Here is an 18,451-nt window from a genome sequence, read left to right as displayed (position 1 = left end):
TTACACGCAACATAAAAACAAGAAAAGAGAAGGAAACTCAGCTTGGTCTCTTCTTTTTATGTCTCGAAACACATTTTATACAAAATTAAAAGTGCCATTGAATATTTACAACACCATCAGAATAGGAAATAAATATTGCACACAAAAATGTAGAATGAGCATGTCACTGTAAAAGGTACGATGTAACATATGGAAAAATAAACCTATAAAACAGAATGTACTAGGAGTTTCGTCTTCTAGTCAACACTGAGGTAAATCACCAGATTCAGAGAATCAAACATTGACACTTGTATGCTCTTATACAGTATTTCAGCATTGCAGGACTGCAGTATTCTTACACTTAATGTTAATTCAAAAATGCAATAATTTACACCCTTGTACTCTGTTAAAAAACAATAAACCTCGTGACTAGTACAATTAGAAGTCATGAACGCTATAGTAAGTTCTGTAGTCAGCTTACAGCTAAATTGGTCCTTTGCAAGTTCTGATGCACCAATCAAAAGTTCTTAAATACCTATATTTGAGACTTTCTGGGTACATTTCAAGCATTGTAATAGTAAATTCAGATTAAATTCTCCACATCTAGAACACATTAGAAAAGGTGTGATTCAGAAATGGTTGTGACTTCTTTGTATTAAAGATGGCCTCAACCCAGATGTCCTTTGTCACTACAAAATGCACAAAACACCACATATACCAAGAAAAACAGGACATTATGGGCTTCACACTAGTGTTAAATGAAAGGCTAGAGTCACAAGCATTTCTCTATGCACTTAAACCTTTTCTTCACAATTGCCTGGTGGAGATGTAACAACACATTTTTCCATTATATGACATTCAAAAAGACATGACTGGAAGTATAGAGTACATATATATTTCAACAAGATGTAGCGTTAGCACAAACTGAAACAGTTCAACAAGCCAACATGTGGAGGGTTGCAGATTTTGTTGACATTGCTCCCCATTTGACAACCATAAGCAAAACTCCACCGGTTGCTATTGTTTCTACCTTCAGTCATGTTTTGAGACCCACAATGGCAAAACCTAAACAAAAGAAAGTAAAAAAACTGAACAAAACAACGGGGTGAAAGTAGTGAACTAGTGGTGAACTGACACATGGGTATTCTTGTGCCAAATTTAGTGTGATTGTTTTATTTTCACAAACTGTACAATTTCACGATCAAAGAAGGTGCTTAGAAAATACTGACAAAATACTCCCTGTCAGCTTATTTCAACAAGTGAAAAACTACTACAATCATGTTCAAGTCCACACACACACACACACACACACACACACACACACACACACACACACACACACACACACACACACACACACGGAATAGTTTGAAAAAACAATATAAATGTAGACCTAACTGCTCAAATCATTCTGTGCCTGAATGTGAGATATCAACGTCACTGCTCAAATTTCACAGCATTTGAACCAAGTGTCTTGTTACCTAATACAACAGTGATTTTGAGTCAGAAGTCATGTTACATTGCATCTTAAGATGCGGTACAGTCTGTGTAAGTGGTTACCATATTTCCTCTGCGCTGCGTCACTGTTCTACAGTGTTGTTTCGATGCACCATGGAATCTGTTGTCAGTCTGTTTGGCCTGTCTATCAAAGGTAAACATTCGCTCTATGTCGTCATACATGTCATCAAAGACACCTGCTCCGAAACCCCCTTGAAAGTGTCTCTTGTGTCTGCCGTTGGACTCCTTGTGGGACTTGGAGTGTTCATTGAAGTGTCTCTGGTGACGGGCGTGCCTGTTTTGGCTGGAGATGTCGAAGTCTTTGAAAATGTCGTTAAAGTTGAAGCTGAAAGGCTGGTGGGCACCCTGTCGATGTCTGCCTGGTGTCTCCTCAGTGAAGTACGCAGAGGTGTCACCAAACTGGTCATATTCTCTTCTTCTGGTTTCATCTGATAAAGTTTCATAAGCTGAAAAAAAAGAAAAGACAAAATTCAGTTAAGGTCTCATCATTTTTACAAAGTCATGGATTTAGTGTAATATATGGTAACATGCAAGCTCAGCTATATTTATCCTCCAGAATTCTTGAATTGAAATCGAGACAGGCTAAACAATACTCTCATCTCCACACTGGACAGAATGTTGCATTAGAAATAAGAATATTATTCCAGTATGTCCGGAAACAACTGCATTTTTCACACCTAAGTGAGAAAGAAAGATTAGTGTACCTTCAGCAATTTCTCTGAACCTCACTTCGGCGTCCGGGCTCTTGCTCTTATCTGGGTGATGCTTCATTGCGAGCTTGTGGAAAGCTTTTTTAATCTGTCGCTCAGTAGCATCTCTAGGCACTCCCAGGATATCATAATAGTCCTTCTTGGCGAGGATCAGCTCTGCTATCACGAGGATGCACACTGCAAACGTCACAGCAGACTGGGCGGCTGCCATGGCTCTGATGTCCCCTGTATTGAAGAAAGAGAGAGAGAACAATTACAGTTAAATGTGTTGCATGCAATGAAGCAGAGGAGAGAACAAGGCACCTTAGTAAACCGCTAGCTCATGAACAGCACTAGTTATCCAAGCTAGATGACGTCACCGTATTAACTTCTGCAACAAAAAATACATGCTTCGCAAAAAAGACAGATTAACGCTACCTTGGCTCTCATATAAATAAGTATTGACGTTATATTTGACTGTTTCACTCCTATCGTTAGCTGGCATTGCTAACAGAAGGTGCTGCCCAATTGACGTTATTCTCCTTTTATGTAACGCTCTTACCTTTTTAGTGGCGAACGAGTGCAGCTTAAGATGTTTTTTTATTGCAGTTCTACCAATATCCACAATTTACCCGACGCTAAACATGATGGTGTTTAGTTGTTACTCGCGGTGATTGTTGTGATCGAGAGGTAGCGGTCAGAAGCTGCATCATGGTACCCCGGCCAACGCTTCCACGTCTTCTTCGATCCTTCACTGAATCAGAGTAACTAAACGTTATCAGATAGCGTTGATACTCTACTGCCCTTTGTCGGCCAATACCGGTACTGCCCCCCTTCAACTGTCCGGTAGTGACCTTGGTGTTGTTGTTGAGTATTTACAGCAGTTATTTACTGTTTTAAATGAATAGTATTACTAACTGATACTACTACCACCTACGTCTGAACATTGCATTATAGATACTGTGATATAATAGAGTTTTGAGGCATATTTAAACACCACATAACATTGTAACACATGTCACCATGTTTTTAAAAGCCTGCGTAGCGCTCAATTAAGTCATATGCGCATCCCGCCTGATACATAGAAGAGTGGGGGGCTCCATTTCTATTATTTGATGCTGACTCCACCCTCCCCATGGCCTACCCGGGAGACGCCCGGCAGTACTCTCAGAAATTGAACCTCTGCTACAGTTACCAGTGGCGAGAACTTTCTCAACCAATCAACACAGTCTATTTAAGGGGCCGAGTAACAGGCAGCCAATTGCAGAGCACAGAGAGTGTCACGTGATCATTGTTTTCCATTTGACTGACGCCGCACGTCATCGTGGATGTTGACCAGGTCGAGTGACCGTGTGTTGCCATAACTTACGTTGTAATACTTTTGTGTAAACGTTTACGAAGGTTGGCGACTCAATGAGAATATATCAGGATTTCCGGTTTCTATGATACGGTGACATTAACAGGTATGGTTTGTTATGCTTTGTGTTGCCTTTATGAATGCTGCTTGAGTTAGCTAGCTGCGATAGTGGAGCTAACAGCTAATAGTGGCTGGTGTTGAAGTATGTTATGGTCAGTAACGTTAGAAATGAGCTATTTTGTTCTCCTCTCAGGAGATTTTGCTACTTAAGAAAACAGCAATTCTCACAGGCCATTTTTTAGGAGCAGTGTTAGGAGTTTTATCCACGTCATGACATTTTTATAATTTTCCTTCTCACTTCTATTCTCTATCATTTATCCATAACCTTTTTTATTGTTTATCACCAGGTTAATGAAATGGGAGAGCATAGATGTTGATGTTGATGTCACAAACTCTTGAGCTGGAAGGATGAGTCATAAATGGGCTCCAAAAACCTGGGTCATATTAAGCAAGTCAGCAGCATCACTCCCCGTGTCTAGTACCTCTCACTGCAGGGTCCATGTACAACAGCCCTGTTGCTACAAGGTTGGCTATCTCAGCAGGAGGCACGTCCACCACCTCAGGATCACCGGGCGGAAGGGATGGATCTGTAAAGCTCACCAGGTGAGACAAAGGCTCGGACTCCACACCAGCACCTTGTACTTGAACACTTCAGCCTCACGGTGGTCTGCTGGTCTGAGCCAACAGATGTCGCGGGTCAGGAACACACTGGACACGGTTTCTAAAGCTGTGAGTGGGACACACGCAGAACTTCTCTCCAAAATCGCCAAACTCAAGCCGAATGCTTTAAGTGGTGGGAAAGAGGCTGAGGCAAGTGCTGAGTCGGCCTCAAAGGCCGAGGAGAGCGCAGTCCCACCTAGTCCTGCTCCCCCTTCTACATCTACTCCACCTCAACCTATATGCAGCTCATCTTCCGCCACACCTTCTATTCCTACCTCTGCCGCTACATTTGATGCAAATGCCACTGCCACCACACATTCTCACAACCCTGCCCAAGCGACCGTCACTGCCTCAATTGTGACTGTGGGGGAACTTAAGGAGAAAAGGCTGAGACGCGTTGTTCCCGCTGTCAAAGCCAGTTCTGCCAGGAAGCAAAAGGAGCCTAAACCTTCACTGAGTGATCCTGAGAGCAAGGGCTCCACTTCCGAACAAACCACGGCACTTTTCCATCCCAGCACCTTTTCCGTCAGCCTGGATGAGACTTACAACTACCTGGCCCATCACATCAACTCCTACTTTGGCAGCAGTACCAATGACAAGAAAGTGGACAATGTTTACTCTCCCTCTGCTTCCTCTCAGGGTCAACACACTAGTGACCTCATGCCAGTGCCTGGTAAAACAGTCTCCGCTGCTCCGGTTACCCCGCCTTCCACGAAGAAGGGCTTAGGACACTACCTGTCCTACTCGGCTCCCACTGTACAAGCCTTCGTAGGAAGCTACATTGCTCCCCTGGTCCCAAAGTTTAGGACGGCAGAGTACAAAAATGCTGCAGTGGAGGAAAAGAAGGCAGAGGACGCATCTGTCCAACAGGTTGAGGTCACAATTAGTAAGGAGCAGAAGACTGCAGAGGAGAAAGCCAAAAAACTACTACTTCAAAGAGAGAAGGTAGGTCTATGTTAAAGTGAAAGATAAATCCAACATCACATAATTCTGAGTATTATTGTGTGTGTATGTATGTATGTATGTATGTATGTATGTATGTGTATATATATATATATATATATGTATATTATATAGAAGGCTGCCTACTGTCCGGATATTGACCAGAGCTCTTGCTATTCTATACGTCTCAGGGTAGTGCAGTGTGCTGACGTGCTGTCTGACTTCTCGGAATCTATTTTCAAAAATAACCCCCTTGTGGAGTTAGAGGGCCACAAAAGGTGTGCACCTTTTATAGGCCGAGCCTGCTGTTGTGAAGATTAACACAACACTTAATGTCAAGGCAGGACTGAATATTTATCACGGGATCTAATAATATGTTTTGTTTGAAATAGCAGAACACTGCGTGATGTTGGCTGATATACAGTAGATCAATCATTGGTGGGTTTTGTTCATGTTGTTACACTCAACCCAAGGAGGAGACATGAAATCTGTCCCATCAAAGTAACACAATCTAGTTAAAATGACTGGGAAGGTAAACATTTGTTGACAGTATCTTTGGAATGATTTCTGAGATCAACTCATGATATGATGGCATATTGGGGATTGTATTGTGTGATGGGTTGGACATGTATTAATGTTCTCACTGCTTGCTTCTCATCTTGTTCTAGGAGGTCACATGAGAAAGAAATTAAACTATAGTGACAACATTCATTAGCTACAATGTCGTATTGTAAATAGAAATGAGAGTTTCCTTTTTTTTAAATGAAATTATAAATAAAGGCCTGTAGCTCCCTTAGGTGCAGTTTATTAGCACATCCACACGGGATGTCTCCAGCAGATTTTCTTCTTCAGACTGACCTTCTTAAATGAGCCATGATAAGCTGGACCTAACTGGTTTCACTTTTCTTTTCTTTTTTTTCCCTCCAGATCATTGCCAGGGTGAGTGTGGACAATCGAACCCGGGGTCTGGTTCAGGCTCTCCACAGGGCCTCAGATGTAAGGGTCTACATCAACAGGGTGGAGGACCTCAGCTACCATCTGCTGGAGTTCCCAGAGACCAGTGGTGTTGCAGTCAAGGTGAGGAAGGAATGCGTCTGATGCTACTTAGCATGTCAAAAGCAGCAACTCTTCTGTTTGGCACTAGCTCCGGATCCTTATTATTCATTTTTTGTTTAACTTTTATTAAACCAGCAAAAATCCATTCAGAAAAAAATCTTGTGATGGTGATCGTGCCAAGAAGGTAGCAAAGTTATGTCAAATGCACGTCAATTTCATGCATACAATAAAACAAAAACAATACATTATAGAGTAAAAACAAGTCCATGTATCTACGGAAGAGGTTAAATAGACAGAAATTGAAACGTTCATACAGAAAAAAAGGCAACAAGACATGACAAAGTTGTTGCCATAATAAAATCGACTGCACAGGTGGCCCCTTAAAGCCCAGCCAATGATCTGGCATAAGATTATGGGTATTATGTACAAGTGTTGCTTGTAAATGTGATGCTTAAAATTTAGATTATTGTCCAACGGAATTCCCAGATATTTCCATGTATCGACAAACTCCATACCAATGTATTCAAGGCTGTAGTCAGACATGGAAGAAACCTTAGACATGACAGCAGCATGTTTTTACACATTACATAATCCTGTTGTGTTTGGCATGAATTCTTAAACAGCCGTAGCGTGTAAGTAATGTTGATAATGGCCTTCTGCTCGTGTTTGAGGATCTTCTCATGCCAGGCAAATGTCAGTTTGTCAGCTGTGGCAACAGGTTACATGTTGCTCTCTGTTTAGTGTCAGAGCTTGGCAACTACTGAACATGCAGGCAACATACTGCCGCATTTATTTATGTCTCTGCCTTATCGGTGATGGTGTCAGGAACTTATTGAGCGCTAACCTTTCAAACCGTTTACCGGTGTTGGGAATGTTAATCCTCTACGACCGACTGTGTTTTTCAGTTCCTCGTCTGATGTATGTTTATGTGTCCATCAGGAGCAGGTTATCCCCTGCCTGCTGCGTCTGAACCAGGCCAGTGACCCAGGCCTGAGGGCGGCAGTTAGAGAAGCCCTCGCTCTGGTGGGCTACCATAAACCTGTGAAAGGCCGGGGCATTCGGATCCTGTCCATAGATGGAGGAGGGTTAAGGTACAAGTTCAGCTCTGCTGGGGTTTTTTTTTTTTTGTAAGATATGAGTCACTGATGTCAAATTTGTTCCAAAAGGAACTTAATAGCGTTTATTGAAGTCAAGGCCATGTTTTAAAAAGCTATTCACTGCTTCTATTTACAGTTTCAATAAAGTAAATGTACTCCTGAGAAACATTCAGTTAAATGAAGAAGGATTTATTTCCTTCTTTGTTATGATAGTGGGAAATCAATCAGCTGTCACTTTTTAGATTGTGTGTGTGTGTGTGTGTGTGTGTGTGTGTGTGTGTGTGTGTGTGTGTGTGTGTGCGCGCGCGCGCTGTGGTCGTCATCTTATTCATTTAAAACTCTTTGTGTGTGTTCGTGTCTCACTTTGTACTTTCAGGGGACTTGTTGCGCTTCAGACGTTACACCAGCTGGAAGCCCTGACCGGGAAGCCCATTTACAAACTGTTTGATTACATTTGTGGTGTCAGCACAGGTGCGTTGTCCTGCTGCCCTACTTCTCTGTATGTGTCTGGATTATTTGAGCAACGTTGCATGTGGGACGGGCAGCGCTGATCACAGACTGACCCATTTGTTGCTCTGCTCCTATTTTGACCTCAATTTCACCACCAACACCACTGTGCTTAGTACTCAAGTCAGGCCTCAGTAAATCTGTTTCAAACTGTTAAACAGATCATGAAATATATTTATCATGGCATTGCATTGCCTCATTTGGTTTTAGGAGTTGTTAATAGGCGTATACATATATATTTTCCCCCTGTATGCAAAATCACCACTAGGGGATGCTGTGGACCATCCTCCAGCTGTCTTCACCTGCTGCTTGGTTGTTTTCGTTTCACTGCAGCTTGATAAAATATTTGCAGAGCACTGTGGCCTTTAATCACCACCAGAAGTTTCTGTTTGTCCCCAGCTCCTGTCAGTTCTCTCAGTCTTAATCCCCACCAGTTGGAGGCACTTCCTTTTCACATTTAGTGAATGTTTTCACAGCATAATGTAATCCGTCTGCCTGATCGAATGATGTTCACACATTTTAAAAACCCATCTGGGCCACATCTGGTGAGGTTGATCACCCACATTATTCAGGTACACCCCATCTCTGCCCTCATAGCACTGTTGTGGCTCTTGTACTTCCTGTTTGCCAAAGCATGCTGTTGTGTGGTTTATTTACCGGTTTTTCTCAGTCACTTTCCTGCTGTGAATGTTTGCTCGTGTTTTTCCCTTTTTTAGGTGCCATCTTGGGGTTCATGCTAGGTGTGTTCCAAATCCCCCTGAACGAGTGTGACGATCTTTACCGCAAGCTGGGTTCAGATGTCTTCAAGCAGAACGTCATTGTTGGTACTGTAAAGATGGGCTGGAACCATGCTTTCTATGACAGCGAAGCCTGGGAGAACATCCTCAGGTCAGTTCCTCTGTCATTAATGGAGTGGTGCTTGTGCTTTGTTAATTTGGATGTTTAAATGTTTGTAAGTGGAAAAACAGGAAGCAAAAAGCAAACGGTGATTTGGAAGTACCTCACTAAAATTTGGAAATCCATCAAAGCTGCGCTTTAAATTTGTCTAAGCGTAATAATGCATTTAAACTGGAGATTATTTGCCATGTCTGCACTGCATTGCCATGCAACAATAATGTATTATGGGTAACCATAAAAGCAGACATGGTGTTCACTGTGATGGGTAACTAACTCAAGCAAATTTCAAGGGTTATCCAATATGGAAGGAAGTGTAAAACAGTGGCTGGTTGGAAAAACTGTAAAATGATATTAAAGAATAAAAACCATCACTGCATGTGTAAATATTTTGTCGGCACTCGTGTTGAATTCATGGATTGTTGTAAACGGCCTAAAAACCTTACGAGCAGTAGAATTGTCCTTCTGAAAATAATGATGGCAATCACAAAATGGTTTCAAACTCCATTAAGTGATATGCTGGAGGATTTTGTGATGCTTGCAGAAATAAGTTTTAGTCATTTAAGTCATGCTACAATAAATAATATAATATATAATAAAATATCATAACCCTATCTTCCCTTCCACAGAGAGAGAATGGGCTCTCAGCTTCTGGTGGAAACTTCAAGAAACCCTGAATGCCCCAAGGTGAGCTTCAGAAGACGGCCTCACACATTCTTCACTTTTGTTCTTTTCGGGCACTGACCACTGAGACTTTGGCTCACATTGATGGGATATATAAAAAAAAAAAAAGCTTCTATCTCTGCAATGACAAGTGGAAGGAAACTACGCTCTAAAGCCATATAAGACACCGTTGATAAAGAGGTATCCAGGAATCTGTATATCAGCAGCCTCCTGTGAAGCCCGCAGTATAGAGATGATATTAAATCGATCTGTCAGAAGGTCGATCTTGATATGAAGCTTGCATTTTCTGTTTGTAAAATGCTGCCTCATGCTGGAAGAGTCTGGTTGTGTGTCATTTCCTCTGTCTATAGGTGGCAGCAGTGAGCACCATTGTGAACCGCGGCACTCCTCTCAAGGCTTACGTGTTCAGGAACTACAACCTGCTGCCCGGGGTGCGCTCCCACTACCTGGGGGGTTCCCAGCACCAGCTCTGGCAGGCCATCCGGGCCTCGTCAGCAGCCCCCGGTTATTTCCAGGAGTTCAAGTTGGGAAATGATCTCCACCAGGTCAGTCCCACTCTCAGCAGTAACTGGGCAGTAACCTTGATGATTGAATCATACATTTTATCTCCTGAGTTACAGAAGAGGGACAATGATAGGACTTCATGGCAGTGGATTTAAACACTACATCTAGATTTTAAGCTTTTAGTGGATGCTTTTATCGAGGACGATTGTCATGAGCACAACTTTTACATAAGCTTAAATTCCAAGAGAACATGTGGACAGAGTGACAGCCCATGATGAATATTTAATGATTTCTTTTAGGATTTTTTTCTCTTTGGCAGCCTTCACAGCTAATGGGTTTTTAAATTAGCGCATTACAAGAGGTCAATCCAAGACATGCGTACAAACATTGCATGCACACATTTTAGGGTCAATACAACATCTGCACTGGTCAGATTTTGACCTCTATTTTGGGATTGTAACTATATTGAAACATTTTGTGTGATCAAGCTTCATTTTTTCCTAATTTATTTTAAATTCCTTTTGTCAAGAGGACTCAAAGTCCAATTTCTGCCAAGTCCTTTGTTTGGTGTTTTGTAATTTTGTCCAAAAAACAAGTTTATTGAATCTAGTCCATATGCTTAATGGGTGTCTCTGGGATATGTCTTTATGATTATTTAACACAATTTTCCAACACTGTGATACACAATTGGATTTGATTTTAAGAAGACGTGAGCCACATCTGTGCATTTCTTTTCATGACAAGGGTCAAAATGACATAGTAAATAGTCATAGACGTACCTTGTGTGCATATATACACCATCTTCTTGGGCTGCCAGACGTAAGGCCACTCTTTCCAGTCCGATTAATAGAACTTGGTCAGGGGCGAGCTAAGGTATTGGGGAAAACACATGTTTCTCTCTCTCTCAAATGTTTCTATTCTGTAACATTTTAATACTCCGCACTGTTTGGCTATGAAGAAAACAAGTCCTCAGTCTGCCACCATGTGCACAGCTTGTAGACCGTTGCTTGTCAAGTGAAATATTTCATGTTCATTGTACCTTTTTGAAGGCTTATTTTTTTTTTCTTTCACATTCGCACCATATATTTACACACGTAGTGACAATTTAACCGCAGTCCTCTGCTACAATAATCCAGCGCTTACTGTTGGGGTGCCGGATTTAAATGCATGTACAGTCAGTGTTGATGGTGCAGAGTGACGGATTCTGAGGAGCCTAATGAGAAAAATCCTCCACACAGCAAGTGGGGGGGGGGGGGGGGGGGGACACAGACTCCATTTCCTTCCTGTCCGTGTGTATTTCCATTCAGTTACATCTTAACGGGAGAGTGAGTCGCAGGGAGACGCACTCACATCCATCACCGCTAAACAGGTATGCATTAGCCATCCGTGACATCGCAAACCACTGCTCCACTCTGCCGTTTTACTAATCAATACGTATGGCTGCTCTGTTTGCCTTTACCTTTTCAGTAAGGGCTTAGTCAGGAACGATAAACCACACGAGCAGAGCCATCTAGAATCTTAATAAAACAAGTAAGTGGGAATTTATTTAGTTCAAAACAGAAGCAAAAGGAAAACATAGATGCAAGTCATTGTGCTTCACTTCTGTTTGAGTATTCAGTGGATGTAGCCAGTGTTTGACCCGTCGCATCCGGATTTCAATATCCCCTTGAATCGACATTCAAAACAAAGTAGGGGGGGTAAAGACAGAAGCAGCACACGTGAATGAGCATGTGTTAGCATCAAAGGCAATATCCCGTGCCGACGCGCTCCCACACTCTTAATTGGAAGCTGTGGCGGTTGTGTAGGTGACTGGGGAAGTTCAGGGGCAGAGAATGAAAGAGACTTGCTGATGAAAACCCACCTGTGGTGGGAGATTTCCTCAGCTCGGCGTCGAGCAGCATCCCAGCCAACTCTGAGAGGTGCATACATTAGTCCAATGCGGCGCTGCATTCATCACACACAACTCAATCCCACATCGGCCTCGTTAGAACGAATAGACGGACAATTAAGACAAATGACAGTTATTCCAAACTCCAGCACGAAGCATTTTACTGTGAGAGGATTTGACAACCTCATTAGTTCAATGTATTTAATACATGCTACGAGAAATCTGTTGTTTTTATGTTATATTATAATTTTGTTTCTGTCAAAAGAAAAATCCTGATAGAAAAAACCGAATGAAATTCTAAAAAGAGAGCTTCTGTTCTGATTCTGTTCTGCTCGTGTTTTTGTCAGGCTAGTGAAAATGTAGAGAATATTTTTAAGGAGGTGTTTTGCCTTCACTGGCAATTCCTGTGTTATTTGGTCATTTGTTCCACTTTCTATCCCTTTTTGTTTTTGGAAAAGCATTTGTTTAGCTATGCTTTGCTCTTCCAAAGGGATTTCAACATCACAACATTATTATTATTATTATTATTATTATTATTATTATTATTGGGCTATCAACCTCTACATATTGAAAAAAAGTTCAGTTTGTTGTTTTATATGAATGCATACGTTCAAAATTCCATAGCATGTGAAAGAAGGTGGGAGTGGCCTCCCAAAACAAAATGTCCTCTAGTTTAAGTCTTTACAGCTTCTTCAACATCCACAACTTCTGCCTCTGCCAGCTGGAGCCAACAAAGATAAAGCATCTTGATTTCATGATTTAAGATCCTCTGCATTGAAAAGTATTTCACAACAATATAAAATTAATGGAAAACAATCTAGAAATGAAAGACATTAGAAAAACCTGTCTCAGTCAACGCTTACAGAAGCATCCATTGTGTCTTTATTAGCCGTTTGGGAGACACTTTATTTATAAAGAGATATTTTTTCCATGTGAGGTGTAAAACTTCCATGCATAGTAACACACACACACACACACACTCACACACTCACACTCACACTCTCTGAGTTGGCGACGACATCCTGCAAAAAAACTGCAGTCGCTGACATTTATTGCAGCAGAATGATTCAGTTTCTGTTGGCATCAGCTCAGGGTCTGGAGGGTCCCTGCCAGTCCTTTCCTCTCTCGCTGCACCTGCATTTCTTCGGCCGTATATTCTGGCTTAAACAAATCTGTCTGATTGTCCGAGTCAGCCAAAACTCTATGGAACGTGTCCTCGTCCATAACATCCTCCGCTCTCGTGTTTTGGGATGCCATTTTCGCTAATGGAACCAAATCTAGTTTGCTACACAAGCAAAGAAAAGGAAATTCTGTTTTGTTTTTTACTCTATTTAGAGCCCAGGCGCTGGAGTAATAGTATTAGTTCTTACCACCGCTCCGCCACTGTCGTGTCAAAGGATGCCGCTGGATGCCAGAACTACAACAGATTCTCTGCATTTCTCGATCAATATGTTATGCACTGAGGAATTTATTGCCTCTTAATATATCTTCATATCGACTCCATTTAGCATCAGCACTGATTGGACACCCACATAAAAGTGTCTCTTTTACAATGTACGTTTTAATGAGCTGTTAAACATTATTAGACGGTGTAATCTAAGATAAAGCCAAAGAACAGCATTTCTAATAAGCTCCTTCTAATACACATTTTCTCGCTGCTGTCGGCTTCTTTACTTTCCACGTGAACCTCGCCAGCTTCAAACTGCCACCCAGTCTTCTGGCTTTATTTATTGGCTACTTAAGCCTCTGAAACCAGCCATGAGCATAACGTGCTGTCTGTGCGTTGTCAGGATTCCCTAGAGAGAGAGTCATCTCGCTCCTTTTCCACAAACGCCCACAGTTTTCCACTTAATTCAAGCGCTGAACAATCACCCTTTTGTTCGGCGAGAGCAGGACAGTCGCTGTGCCATGTGCTGAACCAATGCTGGAGTTTCAAGAAAGTTGGGTTTGCTTGTAGACGTTTTTGTGATTTCTGCAAATTGAAATCTGACAGAGCCAGAAATTTTAGATTCAGACCGGTAATGCCCGCGCGGGGGGGGGGGGGGTGTTGTAACTTGGAGCAAGACCTTTTGAAGCAGAGCGGCCGTGGTGTTATCAAAGCCTCACAGTCGCTCCAAGAGCCTTAGTGAGGGGGAACAAGGGGAAAAGAGTGGAGAAAAAAATGGAGGAGATGAAGCGAGGAAGGTTCCACATTAAAGCTCTCTCCGTTATCTCTGCTCCTAAGAACACAGAAGACTTCAGACGTTTCACAATGGATGCCAGGGCATGCGTGGAATGGCGAGGAGGGCCCAATTTCTTCCGCCTTGTTGCCATGGCTTCTCCTGAGGCGCTGAGGAGGAATGGGGAGCAATGTTTTGGACCCAACCTCTGCCAGCATTTGATGGGAGGCATGGCATCAGTTGGCCACCACCAGAGTGTGAGCTCTTGAGAGACCTAACGCGGCTCAACGCTCGGCAGAAAGTCTTCACACAGCCTGAAGTGGACTGGGTCTCATCGGCTCCGCCGTATTTCTTGTTGCTAAAAGACGACAGAGGGAATGAGACGTAAATTTGTGTCTAAGAAGTCATTAAATGTGGCAGCTTTGGCTAAGGAACTCAGACTGTTATGATTCTGTGTGACACAAGAGGAGAAAGTGGCATACGGTCTCACATAATTAAGTGTCATTCCAAAAGTGCAGTTCAAAAAAATCCTAACCTTTTTGGATCACCTTTTTCTGTCCTTTTTTTCCCTCGTAAAGGCCACTGGAGGTGGATTTATTGGTCATAGATTACCTGCTCAGCACCGCAGTGCTTCTCGGATGAGGCAGAGGGAGGAGAGGTGGTGGATTCAGGGGAGGCGACAAAGAGTATGAATCTGAGCTTTTTAGCCACTTCCTCATCCCAGTCCTCTCCTCCTGTGTTAAGCCCCGAGAGCTCGGCCTGGAGGCTGTCGGAGGATGGAGCTCAGACTTTTGAGCCCTGCTGCAGACAGCTTCCTCCTCCCAGACAGACTCGGGGATCTTTGTCCCTCGAGTATAAACACGCACACACGGATTCTCTCATTATCACTTTTGTTTTCTTCCACTGGCTGCTCTTTTTGTTCTGTTGTTTTCGTATTGTTTCGCTCATGCACAAACACTTGAGTGCACTGCCACACTTGTTTGGGGATTAGGTCGGGCCACTGATTATCTTGACTGACTGCAGTGTGAGAGCCTCTCCGTCTCTAACCACCTTGTCTTCTCACAGTGCACCACACTTCTGCGCTGCAGTGGCCCACAGATGCTTTGGAATACATCGCAGCTTTGAGCCTCGCTTTACATTGTATTGGTATGCAAGTGCTTGTGTTCCCTCACATCTCCTGTGTACAGCAGGGAAATTGGCTTTAAATTGCTCAGTCGGTGATGGACAGAAAAATTATGCCGTCTAATATGAAGTTGTCAAATATATACGTAAAGCCTCGAGGGGGAACCTAGACTGAGTAAATCTGCAGCCATTTATATCACTGCAGGAATTGTCACAGTTAAATCTGAATGGCCGCAGTCTCAGGGATGATTCATTGTTTCAATTCCGTGTGTACATGTGTGGTCACGTATTCACCCAATGTGTGGGAAAAGGTAACCGTGAACCGTAGATCTTCATTTCTTTGCCTGCCGGGGGCAAAGTTGGCGCACACACAGATGGGTCTCTCCTCTATTGACAGCATCAATGTGACCCCTTTGAGGCCCATAAAGCAAAAAGGCAAAGCGGAGAACTGGTCGGCGTAATTGCATAATAGGGCATGAAGACCTCTGACTTGACCTTAAGAGTGGCACTCACCACACCGACCATGTTGTCATTCTCATCCTCACTGTGGACAATGGTGGCCTTTATGTGGATTGGATGCCATTTAGGCAATTCATTTTACTCAATGAGCAGATTTATTTTGTTGATTACGTATTGAGTAGCAGAGAAAGCTCGCTTTTTATGTGCAAACAGCGTGGATTGATTTGGAAGATTTGTGCTATGTACTGTGAGTTTTAAAAAAACAAAAAACAAAGTTGTTTTACAGCAGCCTAATAACCTACTCGATTGAATGACCATCTCTGGAAAACAGTCTGGTCATTGTCACAGGCACAATCAGATGTCCACGACTTATGTAACGCTTCCCTAATTAATCATTTGAAAGAAGGGAGCCTCATGATGAACCATGACAGAGCTCAGTGCTCCGTCAGTCCAGGCCCTGTCAAAGAAAGCCAAAGAAGAAGTTTTAATGACTACAGCTGCTCATCGGGACGTGAACGGCGCACCAGATGTACGTCGAAAAGGCTCACCTCCATTTAAGATTTGAGCAGGCCCTCTGTTCTCTCCTGTGTTGTGGCTGCTCGTAATGACCCTCGCACAAGACGCCATTGAAGCTCACCCACGGGTTAGCGAGGCAGAGATACAGAGGCAACCAGGCTGAATGAAGAGGAGGAAGTTTGCTGTCCCAGCTAATGGGAGCTGACATACACTGGGGCGTGAAATGACTTTTACTGATCCTGACGATAGCACCTCTTTCCTATTCAAATCGCTCTCCAAGACCGCTCTAACTGGCACAATGAAGATAAGCCCCCAAAAGTTAATGACGGCTGAGGAATTTCAAACAGCAAAGCGAGGGCCCTATAAATCGTGCACACGTCTTAATTTTGTTTATTTATCGCGGATCGTCTCTGTAGTTTTTATTTCAGAATTCGCTGCAAGAACGGTTTCTTTTTAACGGCCCTTATTTCAGTTTAATTGGCCGTAGGAAGAAGAGCAACGTGATCCTGAAGGTGCAGGCGCTCTAATTAGTTGAGAAGTGGCTTTATTTGAGCTGCTGGGAAACGAGGAGCTGATTTGTGAATCAGCCGTTAGACCCTGAAGGGCAAAGGCGAGGCCAGAGGAGCTGTGATCCTCTGGAGTATCAACAAATGGGCTCTGCCGGAATCAAGGAGCGCTGTCAAAGGAAGTCATTAAGCCTTTCAGGAAGGCATTATTCAAACTCTGAATTTCAAAATTCAGTTTCCTCTCAGACTGAAGTTAAACCTTCGTGGGATGGTCTCGACTGACAGGGTTGTGCCCTCTGAGGACATTCATCCCATGATGCACGGCACTTTTTCCTCACAGTGAGATCGAGCCATTGTCAGTTTGAGCAGCATTACAGCTCTAAATCCACATAAATGGAAGTGACCTTTCGCCTCGCGTCATGCTGCGCGTTTGACTGACAGCTTGTTTTTTTTGGGCCATTTTGTATGCAAAGCTCATTTTGCAGTTAGTCCTAAGTAGATCATTGTTTCTAAGTCCACGTCCAAATATGCCCTGGCCTCAGGAATCCCTTGTGTGAGATACGTGGCAGCGAGCCAAGTGTGGATATCCACACTGATAACGGGCGTTAAAGAGCCGCGGCTCTACCGCTTCAGCATCCGCCCAACTGTTCTCCGTGTAGATTGAGCCCGACACCGTCTTCCTCAAGCAAGCTTGTTTGTTCACGACAGCTGTGGAGGGAGATGACAGATGCAAATTACCTTCTAAATTATTGATTCTTCGAAAAAGTTCTTAGCGCCACACACACACAAATAAACCCTACCTACCGTCTTCCAGTGGCACCACAAAGAAAATCAGACTTTCCTTTAAAGGCCTCATCTATGCTTTGAATTGCCCGAGCAGGTGCAGTGAAATGGAGACAAGTTATAGCATTCAAGTCCCAGCTCACAGGAGCATTGTGCAGTTTTAGCTTCTAATGTTACACGCCTTGGTTCTGTGTGCAAGGCCGGCCACTGTGCTTGTGAAACTTGCCCCCCAGCTATCGGCACAAAGAACCCGTGACTGGTCTCAGACCGCTGCCATAATTGCCGCTGAGTTCAGAAAATGGAGGCTCTCACAGTGGTGTGAGTGATAAGAAAAGTGCTTAGTTGTTTTGTTTCCAGCTGGGTTCGTCTGCTGCTCTCCACAGCGCAAGTCCCTCTAAGTCTCCTTTAGGACCAATCCAGGCATTTTCTCCCCTTTTTCCGCGTTCATTTCTTGGTCTGCCAGATACCCTACTGGTGCATAACGACGTGCTTTGGACAAACAGCTGCCTCAGCAGTTCCTCCAATCTTTGTGGGACAGTGAAACCCTCTTTGTGCGACTTCCATCTGAGCCAGTGGGACGGGTGCCCTCTGAGTCTCTGGCTCAAACAGAAAGCTAACTATACGGTTTTAAATGATTCAGACGGTTAATTATAATAAAGATAGCGTCTATTGAATCATAGAACATTCCTCTATCAGACAGTGTGACTCAGAGGGATTGGAGTCATTTGCCTTTGTAATTCTTTTAATATTTTCTTCATTTTTAGCCACGCCAGCAATGTTCACCGCTCAACTAAAATATCAACTATTTTGTCATTTATGGCCCTCAAAGGATGAAGGATAATGATTTTGGTAATCCCCGACTTTTCCTTTAGTGCCACCACAAGGTTGACGTTCTTATTTTATTTTAATTTTTTTTATTGAAATATCTCAGCTACTATTAGGTGCATTGTCATGAAATTCATGGTGCCCAAAGGATGACTCCCGATGCCTTTTAATGATCCCCTGACCTTTCATCTGGCCCCACCAGCAGGTCAAGGTTTTCATTTATTTAGTGACATATCTCAAATTCAT

The 18,451-nt window shown here is 43.1% G+C and overlaps 2 protein-coding genes across 3 annotated transcripts in view; one reads left to right on the top strand and one right to left on the bottom strand.

Annotated features, from left to right (window-relative positions):
• Window positions 1-42: 42 nt before the first annotated feature.
• On the bottom strand, window positions 43-2,995 carry dnajb9a (DnaJ heat shock protein family (Hsp40) member B9a). 2 transcript variants are annotated; one of them, XM_068722511.1, is made up of 3 exons: window positions 2,887-2,995; window positions 2,202-2,453; window positions 43-1,943 (listed from the first exon to the last, which is right to left on the bottom strand). In XM_068722511.1, exons 1-3 carry the CDS (start codon window positions 2,897-2,899, stop codon window positions 1,507-1,509), a joined length of 702 nt encoding a protein of 233 aa, XP_068578612.1. In that variant the 5' UTR covers window positions 2,900-2,995; the 3' UTR covers window positions 43-1,506. The 2 variants fall into 2 exon arrangements, with proteins under 2 accessions (XP_068578612.1, XP_068578611.1); XM_068722510.1 differs by lacking the exon at window positions 2,887-2,995 and adding an exon at window positions 2,749-2,836 and having other exon boundaries at window positions 2,202-2,432.
• Window positions 2,996-3,515: 520 nt separating this feature from the next.
• LOC137881473 (calcium-independent phospholipase A2-gamma-like) overlaps window positions 3,516-18,451 on the top strand; it is a 21,071-nt gene continuing 6,135 nt past the window's right edge. Inside the window, exons 1-8 of the mRNA XM_068723438.1 lie at window positions 3,516-3,649; window positions 3,951-5,208; window positions 6,133-6,282; window positions 7,201-7,352; window positions 7,735-7,829; window positions 8,582-8,753; window positions 9,389-9,446; window positions 9,794-9,988. Of these exons, the coding sequence (XP_068579539.1) occupies window positions 4,012-5,208; window positions 6,133-6,282; window positions 7,201-7,352; window positions 7,735-7,829; window positions 8,582-8,753; window positions 9,389-9,446; window positions 9,794-9,988 (2,019 nt within the window). The 5' untranslated portion in view covers window positions 3,516-3,649; window positions 3,951-4,011. The remainder of the gene's footprint in view (window positions 3,650-3,950; window positions 5,209-6,132; window positions 6,283-7,200; window positions 7,353-7,734; window positions 7,830-8,581; window positions 8,754-9,388; window positions 9,447-9,793; window positions 9,989-18,451) is intronic.

This window comes from Cebidichthys violaceus, unplaced genomic scaffold (assembly GCF_023349555.1).
Source record: "Cebidichthys violaceus isolate CVI_PGR_0920_01 unplaced genomic scaffold, fCebVio1.0.p SCAF_3, whole genome shotgun sequence".
Taxonomy (NCBI): Eukaryota; Metazoa; Chordata; class Actinopteri; order Perciformes; family Stichaeidae; genus Cebidichthys; species Cebidichthys violaceus.
This window is presented reverse-complemented; position numbering and strand designations above follow the sequence as displayed.

What these genes read in the sequence shown, in the direction of transcription:
- dnajb9a (XM_068722511.1), bottom strand. An exon ending in GTTCAGAGAAATTGCTGAAG is followed by an intron (nt 1,944 to 2,201) that starts GTACACTAATCT and finishes CTTTTTTTTCAG; the next exon opens with CTTATGAAACTTTATCAGAT.